This window comes from Acanthisitta chloris, unplaced genomic scaffold (genome assembly GCF_000695815.1).
Source record: "Acanthisitta chloris isolate BGI_N310 unplaced genomic scaffold, ASM69581v1 scaffold19461, whole genome shotgun sequence".
Taxonomy (NCBI): domain Eukaryota; kingdom Metazoa; phylum Chordata; class Aves; order Passeriformes; family Acanthisittidae; genus Acanthisitta; species Acanthisitta chloris.
In genome coordinates, this window is record NW_008657903.1 from 39,849 (window position 1) to 50,499 (window position 10,651).

The window sequence follows — 10,651 nt, forward strand, 5'->3', positions numbered from 1 at the left end:
AGCAGCCAGGCAGGGGAGCTGTTTTACACACACCAACTTCCAGAGCCATCCTTATATATCTTTATTGCACACATCTATCCTTACATATCTCATGGGATGAGGCCAACTTCCCTTCCCAGGACAAACTATTTCTACTTAATTCTGCCAAATCCATCTGTTCCCAAGACAACTTTTGTTACTGCCTAACACAGATATTTTGGAAGGGTAAATCTTCCCCTCAACCTCGCAACCCTTTCCCCACCAGTTGCTGAATCGCTCAGAACACTCCCTGGGTGATACTTCAGCTACTAAAAAAGATATTTTCCTCCTGGCAAAGCTTGTGAGATGCCCAGGGGCACAGTATCCCTGCACAGCTGAGCTGGACCACACCACCTTTGCCAACCCCCTAAAATCCTGCACCACCTTGCTAAATCTGCCCACCCAGCACAGGAGCCTCTCCAGCACTGGTGTTTGATTTCCAGGCAATGAGCTTGTTGGTTTTAAGTGGCATTTGGAGTGAGCACACCAGTGGTGAGCTAATTAGTGGGTGCCTGGCTGGAGCATCAGTAAAGCACCAGCCACCTCAGGCTCTGTTTGCTTTGGGTGCCCAGTGCAGGATGGCTGGTCCCAGCAGGCTGTGAGCACATGTTTGAATTGTAGAGCCTGGAAGACATTTGCACTGACTCGTAATTTTGGGGAAAATACTATAATTCATTCGCAGACATGATTTGCCATTGGTGTGGCATAAATATGTCTGTGTATGTACACAGCTCTATTTTTAGAGCTGCACGGCCAGGGTGCTGGCTCTGTGGGTACTCCATTGACAAACAGGATGCACTCTTCTCTGAGCTGGGAGGTTTTCAGTCCTCTCCCTTATTGTAAACATCATCTGCCTTCAAAACCCTTAATGTGTTGCATATGTGACAAACAATAAAAGACCTATCATAAAAAAAAGCCTGCCATCTCTGTGTTTCCCACTGGGGCAACATAATAATGAATTTATTAGCATATAGGGCTCACCAACATATGTTTATAGTCACTCACAAACTTTTGACTTGACAGTTTACAAGTATGTTTAAATCATTAAAGTTTAAGTTGACTGTCCAGTTATTACAGGCTCATTATAAAAAGGAAACAAAGGTTACATTTTATACAACAGGCGATAAATCAAAACTAGCCTGTATTTGAGACTTTTTTTTTTCTTTTGCTCTTTTTCCATCTCCTTATTTTCAAGACCTTTTGAAGGGGCATCTTGGTGAGGCCAGTACTCAGCAGATGTTTGCAGTTAGCCAGCAGGACCAGCAGCACCCACACCAGGGAGCAGGAGAAACTTCCACTGCATCCAAGAGATGCAAATACCTCAGACTCAACCACTCAACCAACAGCCAAACTTGGTGCCAGCCCAAGGCACTCACCTCTCCTCCTCCCCAAGGCATCACCAAATCTATCTGCAAGGCTTGGTAAACCCTTTGGAAGGGAGGATATCTCCACTGCCATGATGGGGCCAAGGAAATTTCTTCCTAAGCTGAACAAAACATCTAAGAAAAGGAAAGCAAAGCCCCCAAATCATGTTCCCTGACTGGAAACCTCCAAGGGTCAGCAGAGGCACTCAAACATGCTCAAAGAAGGGGTTTGAATTTGACCACTGCTCTATGACACAGACTCCTCCAGCCATCCAGCCATGTTCCTGCCTTAACATTCACCACGGGATAAAACCAGGGACTCAGTAACACAACCCCAGCCACTCCCAGTCCTTTCTGCCTCTATTACAGGGTAACCACCTTGGGAAGGAGAGAGATAAAGCCACATTAAATGTAAAAGTTCATTTTGTAAACTATTTCCAGATTTCAAAGCCTGGCATCATTTCAAACCAGCATGCTACCCTAAAATTTAGAATTTGTGGAAAGTGGGGGGAATGTGGAATGGTTTCTGGTCCTTTTTATTTCTTGCTATGTACATGTGATATGATGGAAAAAAAATTAATTGAAAAATACCCTTTCAAAGCAAAAAGAAATATCATTCTCAAAAATGTTGAAAGTGAGTATTTCCACACCATCAGCAACTTTTCCTGGGCTGGTTTCCAACATAAAACTTGAACAGAGTCACAGTTTATATCCAATACCAACCAAATAGGATTCTGTCACTGTCAGATCAGCTTCACCTTTCTGCTCTAAGCTAAACACAAAAAAAAGAGCATTATGGCATGGGCAAGCAAGGAAGAACCAGAAAGTCTCCCTGGCCACCCCAATGGCACAGCTCATGCCCTCTGAGCTCAGTCAGTGCCTTCAAGCTGTGTTGGGCAAACCTCATGCTCTCAGCAACCTGAAAGACTTAACCTGCCAGGAACACCATTCCCCAAAGATGCTGCTGTTCAAAAGTTAATATTTACCCATCCCTTAGCAGAGGCAGCAGCAAACACCCTCCAGCAGAGCAGCACAGGGAGGACAAGTCCTCTTTTCCTGCTCCATGTTCACATACTACAGTGACAAGAGGGGTCTGAGGTGCCAGACGGGCAGGTTGTCAGGGAGATCAATACAGTGATTAAACTAGCCTAGAGAGAGACAGAAAAAGGCAGAAGGGATTATATATCTGGCTTCAGAGATCACTGGTGATATTATAGGGAAGGCTTTAAGAGGAAATTAGAAACACATTAAAAATAGCATCAAGGTGTGACACAAAGATCACAGAAAATGAAACACATATCTCTGCTCTCGATGCAGGACATGGTGAATCACCTGTATTTCTTTAACATACACTTTGATATCTAATTCTCGGATGAAATGAAGTATATTTTATCCTTCTCTGAATTCTATGTTTCTCTTTGAGACTCGGATTGAAGATTTAAAAAGTCTTTTCTTTCCCTTACTCAATATTTGAATATATGTATTTTACATATTATGTCTATAATCTTCGATATGAGACTGGCATTTAATATTTCAGCTCTCACTTCATTAAGGAATTTTAATTATCCCAGACCAATGGGAGGGAATTTATAAACATCTGTGCTTCGTTTAGGAGCCCAAATTTGCCTCTTAAACTTCAAAGCTGTAAAGCTGATTTTATCCAGGTTCAGCTGTCCAGCAAGTGGACCTGAGCAGAGCCCATGGAGCAGCTCCCTGCACCATCACCAAAACCTCAACCCACAGAGGGGCAGCCACTGGGGTACCACCATCCCCATCACCTGCTAAGAACCGGAGCTGGTTCCTCACTCGCAGCTCTCCAGCCCCAGAGCCTCCACCACAGTCATCTTCGTCATCGCAGTCTCCGCTCTCCTCCTCCTCCTCCTCTGGGGTTTTGCCTGGAGCTTTTCGGTGGGGCAAAGCCATCCCTTTGAGGAGCTGAAAGACATGAGGTGTCACAGTCATTCAGCTGCTTCCCTCCACCCTCCCTGCTGCTTCATCCTGCACTCATGGGGGAACTGGGTGACAAGAGGGGGACAGCGCTCAGGGGAGCCAGGAGAATGGGACAAGACCCCAACATACTCCTCATGCCAAAGCACTGAGAAGCTCAGGTCAATTCATGGACAAAGCTGTAAACAAAACCTCAATGGAAGAAACAAAGGAAGGAGGAAAAACCACATTGAGTAATTCTGCCCTTCAGCTTCATCCTGTGAGCATCACATGAGCTGCAGCACATTGACCAGCCCTGCAAGACCCCAGTGCCACCAAAACTGAGAGGCTGGCTACAAAACCTTTGTCCAAAGTTAGGCCAGACAGGGCAAAAACCCATAGCAAGAGGAACCTCTGTTCAGGGTTTCTTACTGCTTTCAGGGACCTGAGAAGGAACACACGTGAATGGAAGTGGCAGATCACTCAGGTTTGTATGGCACCTCACAAACACAACCTAAAAGAATCTCATTCCTCACTCCTGAAGCACAGAGGATGCTAGACAAAGATTTTGGGATAGCCAAGTGACACAATAAAAGCATCCTTTAAAGAATGTTTTAAAGCTGAATCCTAAGTAACAGTGAGAGGTTGCACATCCCTGAGAAAGGGCCTCGAATACCTCCTCTGAGCAGAGTCAGGAGCATTTTCTAAACATGGGTGGGAGCTCCCCACGCTCCCGTCACAGCACATGGAGGGATTAGACACATTTTAAGCTATCAGCTGCCTCTTCCCGCTGACTTTTCTGATTTTGCTGTTGCTGAAAGCAGCCAGCTATTCCATCATAAACCCAGATCCCCTTTGAAAATGTGTGAGTCAGCCAGTTAATATATGCTGAAAATTTCTATCACTGCCACTCTGCCGTTAAAAGCCTTCTTGAATTTAATCTCAGGGGAAAAAAAAAAAACAAATAATGAAAAGGATAAGTAACAGAGAAGATGTTGCAAAATGGGAGCTTTCCGCATACTTCAGGGGTTTAGTTAGTTCCATCTCTTGCAGCAATATGCATGCCTTGCAAGGCATTTTTTAATATCTGAAATCTAGGTTATATTTTTAAACTATTAAGCTAGCCTTAGAAAACAGTTTCTAAAATATTTATCTGCTGAAGTTTATACAGCCTGGGAGGAATGCTTTCGGCATCTGGCTTGCCCTGTCCACAGCAATGTCCACATACCTTACTGTTTATATTAGAGGAGCATAATGTAATGAAAAACAAATGGCTCCATGTGAGACCCCTTTGGGTTCCCCAGCTGCATCAAACAACACAGCAAACCTCTCCTTGGCACGTGCCAATGTCTGCCCGGCGTGATAACCACGCTGGGTCGGTCCCACATCCATGGTAAGCAGCAAAATGCAGCTCATCTCCTCAAAACACAGAGGATGTGTTTCCATGGCCTTCAACAGGCTTTAACTCAGCCTGGTTAAGATCACTTTTCAGGAATTTTATTTTGTTTAGACATTTACAGGCCTCTCTCAGAATATGATGTAGCCACAAAAAAAATAACAAACAAACAGAAAGGCAAGTGCAGTGCTGGGGATACCATGAGGAAGACCTTGCACAGGAACCGAACATGACAACTGTTCAAGCTTTTACACCATCACTGGTACTTCTCTCCTCCAAATGAAACCCCTACATAATGGCAGTCCTCAGCACAGAGAACCTCAGTTCAAGGTACAGCCTGGAGAAGAGGAAACTGAGGCAAGACTTCATTGCTGTATACACCTTCCTCATGAGGGGAAGTGCAGGGGCAGCACTGATCTCTGCTCTGTGGCAACCAGTGACAGGACACGAAAGAATGGCCTGAAGTTGTGCCAGGGAAAGTTTAGGTTAGATATTAGAAAAAGGTTCTTCACCCAGAGGGTGTTTGGGCACAGAACAGCTCTCCAGGTTAGCGGTCACAGCCCCAAGCCTGACAGAGCCCAAGAGGCATTTGGACAATGCTCTCAGGCATATGGTGTGGTTCTCAGGAATGTCCTGTACAAGGCCAAGAGCTGAAGTCAATGATGCTCGTGGGTCCCTTGCAACTCCAAATATTCTGTGATTCCATGAAGTGGAATGAGGGTCTCCCATGCACAGCAGCTAATTACCACACACACCAGTTTGAACCCATTGCCCCATGCACCATTGCTAAACCCTAAGCCCATCACTAACCAAACAAGCCCATCATGGTAGAAGGGACTGCAACCACCCTGCAGCAGGATGCTCACTCCTCTGGGGGATGCTTGCTCCTCTGCATCCAAGGCATAGAGCAAGCCAGACAGGACTGCACCACTCAGCCCAAGAGCACAACTTTCTTGACTTACCCAAAACAGCAGAGGAACTTGCTGGCAGAGAGAATTAAGCTTTGGGATATTTTCAGATTTAATGAGCTCAGTGGGGGTCAGGGAAAAATAAGGATTTTTCAATTGTGTGTTTTTAAACATTAAAATTACTGAGCATTTCTTGTGTTACTACTTTTTCTTTCTTGGCGTGCCATAAATTAGCAGCTTAATTTCTCTGCCTTTGTAGCCACAATAAGACAGGAACTTTCTGAGAAACGTCACACAGGCCCCGATTTGGACTGAGGGAACGTGACATCTCTGTGCCATGCTGCTTCTTTCTCTTTCAGGAGAAAAGCTCCAGCCCCAGCCATGTTCTCTCCAGCTGCTGATAACCACAGGGAGGATCAATTAGTCAAATTTCACAGCTGGCTCTGGGAGAAAAAAAGCCCATGACACAAAACCTACTGGAAGTGTCAGCAAGGAGACCAGGCATGGGGTGAAAATCCCACCCCACTGCACTGGTGCATCCAGACCCAGGAATGTTCTTGGATGTCTCAGCTTCATCTCGAGCAGCAGTCACAGTCCCACTCATCAACCATTCCACAACCTCCCTGATGGTCTGCACACTTTATGAAATTATGTTTGGTGGACGGAACATAGATTCCCCATCCTTAAATAGCAAGCAGTGCTAACTGTACCCTAACATTACAGTTTATTCATGTCCTGTGGTTTACAGTCTATGGTGAGAGGCAGGAAAATACACAGTCTGGTGATCACTAAAGTAGTATGTAACAGTGAGATAGCTTTAACTTAATCACAATTCAGCCAGCTGTAAGAGTTTACTGTCATATCTACTCTTCTTTGATAAACCATAATGGCAAAAATACACTGTAATGTACCCAGTGTAAACTAGAGCACTCATTGTGGGAGTCTGGGCACACGCATGCAAACACCTCTGAGGGGTCTACAGGGCATCCAGCTTCCATCTGCACAACCACCGTGGCAAGAAACTTCATTTCCATCTGACTACAAGTTCTAATGGATTGGATGTCCTTCCCTTTTAAACCATGACCCCCTGGATGGACAGGGTGGGCAGTGCCAGGGCATTGGCACGAGGGACTCCGAGGGACACCAGGCAGTCACATCTGGTCTCCATATACATCTTGCTTGGCTTATCCTGTGGTCTCCCTACAGCTTAAAAAACAAGGCAGACGGGAACGGTGCGCCGAGCCTTCCTGCAAGGAAAGCTCCCCAGGGCATCCCAGGGTGATTTACACAATTATTCATAACTGTACAGTGACCAGACAAAAACAGATGCAGGGGTAATGACTCAGCTGGACTTGGACAGGCCACCGTATGTTGAAATCTTTTTAACTCCTCATTCTTTACAACCACTTTACTCAGAGCTCACCATCCCACCGAGCCACCTGGTCTTATTTTTCCAATTGCAATATAAACAGTGGGAGCTGTGACATACTTTTTATCATTAATCTCCCATCTCTGAAAATAACTCCGCGCCATGTTTCTTGGACTGCAGTTTAATAGCTGTTTTCTCCTTTTGGAAACTAAGCCTGTGGTATTGCAAATATCAATTTGAGCAATACCCAAAATTGTGCCCACAAATTCAGATTAAAATACTGTCAGTGAGCTACGAGCACTGTGCTCCTTTAGGGCAGAAATCATCCCTTTCAACACACTTCAAAAATATGTAAAGTAAAGAGAACAGCCAAAGAGATTATTAAGAGGAATAGAAGACTTTTAGAAAAACATTTAATTCCTTCATGAGTTTAGGGGAAAAGCCTGATTGATATTTGTAATCTTTTGGTGGACAGAGCTGTCATTTAATTTAGCTTGCATGACTGAAAGAATTTAACAAAAAGTGTTCCATAGAGTTTTGCTGAAATTCTTCACATGTTTTTAGTAAGCCTCTGGAATACGATCAAACCTAAAAAGCTGGAGAGGACGGAGACTGAACTTGCAGCTAAAATAATATTCAGAATTGTAATATATGCTTAATAATCAAGTATTCACATCCAGCAGGAAAAGTGCAGAAACGCCTCTGGATCCCCAGTCACGTGTCCATGTGCTGCTTGGCATCAGTCAGGGAACCCTGGGAACTCAACCCAGCAGTGAAAACCAAGCCCTGGCTCTGCTAGAAACCTCCCAAAACTCAACCAAACCCACCAACTCATGACTGTGTGCAAAACTCAAGAAGCCTTCTTTCATGAGCCTCCTAAGGAAGAGTTTTGGAGGAGCAAAGGTCTTATTTCCCCTTTCACTATGCCAGTCACTCAATTCAGCCACACACTTTCAGGTACATGACACAAGTGCCATGGTACTTCCCACACAACTCCCAAGATTCCAAACGGGTCAGGTTTTTCTATTTTAAATTCCAGCCTGCTGAAAACACTAGGTTTAGGGGAGAAAAACTGGATCTTATGGCCAATCCTGACCTTGAAATCTGCAATACCAAATAATTTATGTGTGGCTTTTAAATCAGGGCAGCATCATGGGAAACGTGCAGATTTTCACACGATACTGTTCCCTGTTAACAGCTCATTACAATGTACAGAAGTATATTCCCATTATGAAATACAGCTGGGGTTGTTTTGCTTACGAAGGTCATTATCTGATCACAGGCAAGAACTGGGGAAAGGAACCCATTTTATAAGGCTGAAGTTGTGGACTTTTTGAAAACTCATGTGTTTTGCATTTGGTGGCCTGATCATACACAAGCATGCAAGAGCAGAATCGATTCTCTCCACTTCCTCTGCTTATTAGCCCTGGAAATAGCATGGAAAAAATTATCTTTTATTAGCAAATACTTTCTTTATTATTTAACCAGCCCTCATGGGATTCACTGGTGCCCTCCACGCCACATTCCTATTTCCCAACTCTGTTAGGTTTATCCATTCTGTGGACAGGGGCCTTGGTGGCACAGGAGCATAAACCAGCACAAACTCAATTCAACATCAACAACAGCATTTTTTGATTCCTTCTTTCCAAGTTCCAGAGAGTTTTCCCGCTCTTGGGTGGCAACAAAATGCAATGCATATTACAGAAAAACTCAATGTTCCCTGGCACCAAGCACCAAATGCCATTTAAAAATAAGGATATTTAAAACATTAAAAATATCTGTAAATACCAGAATCTGCACTTCTGTGTTGCAAGAACAAACATATGTACGTGTGCACACAGGCTGGCATCACTGCTCTTCTGACCACAACATTAGTCCACGGACAGAAGAGCCCATTTTTGGCAGGAGAACACCTGAATTGTGGTTTCCTTATGGCCCTTCCAGTTGGATGCAGCTTGGCAGCACAGACATGGCAGAGAAGAAACCTGTTCCTAATTGGACTCCTATTTCAAGCTCAGCAGAACAAAGACTGATCACTAATCAAATGCTAATAAAGTGGAAGCAGGCTTCGGAGCTGGAAAAGTAATTTTCAGTGCTTGGAAACATGATAAGTTGGACACATCAGCCATTTTACCAGCTGCTCTAAAAGCCAATTCTGTACTTCCCCATGCTGCCTCCTTTGAGACATCACAGGTTTTGTGCTGCTGAAGCCAAACTCAGCAGACCAAGCCCCAGGCTGCACCTCCTGCCTGCTCTGGGCAGTGTGGGCAAGGGATGGCCCTGGGATGCCTTCCCCACACACTGTTCTTGTGTCACTTCTCCTCTGGGTCTCTGCACCAGCCCATGGTGAAGGGTGTCAAAAGGGGTGAACTATAGCTCTGAGGTTATAATGTGGCTCCTTAGCCATGAAAACATTTTAGTCTTTACTTCTAGGACTCCACATACCATCTTGTGGGACAGGAAAAATCCCTACCATGCATCACTCAGGGTCTACCAGCACGGCAGGACCCACTTTATTGTCTTCACAGGCTCCAGAGAAGATGCTCTCAGCTGCCAGTACATCAGTTTTCCTGGTCACTCTCCTGATAGCACAAAGAAGCTGGTGACAGCAGGGAATTATAGACCAAGGGGTGGCCCTGCTTTATGGATCATCAGCTTAATTCCAGATTAGCTATCAAAACTGACAATATCCCTATGGATAAAGGAAGACAGATAAAGACCCCTAAGTGCTGTCAGTAATTAACATGAGTCTGCACCGAACAGTAAATCTCTTTTGGCAGCAGAAGGGGCTGCCAGGGCATTATGGATTGCTCTGGTTTGGCAAGGGCAGGCTGATGCCCAGGACAGGATGCTCCTGTGGATGTGGGGGTTAAGCTCTGGCTGGCACCCAGCAGGCAGAGGGACCAGCTCCTGCCTGCTGTCCCCCAGGCAGGGGAGGTGTCACTTCCCCCGAACAAACACTCATTCATCACCAGGCACATGTGAAAAAGAGATTACTCAGGCTTTAAGATCAGCTCATTCACCTTATATCCAGTTCCTTCCCCTTCCAACCCCAGCTATTTATGGCCTGTTTTTGTGTGGCAGTAGAAAGGAACAGGATGGTGTGCTGAGCAGGGCTGAGGGATCCAGCTCAGCCTGATGGGCATCTGGGCAGCTCCCATCTGCTTCTGGCTGATCCCCACAGCCCTACATCGATGCCAGTGCTGGAGAAATGCTGCTTTCCTCTTGGAGCAGCTACAACTCCTTCTCCTTTGCATTTCCAAGTGCAGACTAACTACTGTAAACCCTTCAGCATCCCTTCCTACATCCACCTCCATCAAACATAGACATCCTTCAAACTCCAAAACCACAACTATTAGACCAATCATTGAACATGTGGCTATACTAGGCAGTATAGTATAGACTTCCAGGAGCTACCACTTCCCTAGAAGCAACATAGGAATGCAGCTATTTACTGCAAACACCTCCTTCCAGCTCTTCTTCACTTTGCCTGGGATGATCATTTCCTCAGTCCCAGTCTCTGCCATAGGTCTCATAACTGCTCCAAAGCTGGTGCTGCTCATGCCAGAGCATCTCCTGAAGATGTCTGGTGTGCAACACAGGAAATCTGTACTTTGATAAAGGGAAGCAGAATGTCACGTTGAACTCATGGGTGCACTTTTAAACCTGT

General features: G+C 45.1%; 1 protein-coding gene across 1 annotated transcript in view; it reads right to left on the reverse strand.

Annotated features, from left to right (window-relative positions):
- Positions 1-10,651, reverse strand: part of LOC103811914 (glypican-3-like) — a gene marked incomplete at its 5' end in the record, with an annotated part of 59,002 nt that overhangs the window by 21,467 nt on the left and 26,884 nt on the right. Inside the window, one exon of the mRNA XM_009084915.1 lies at positions 3,161-3,317. Coding sequence (XP_009083163.1) covers positions 3,161-3,317 — 157 coding nt within the window. The remainder of the gene's footprint in view (positions 1-3,160; positions 3,318-10,651) is intronic.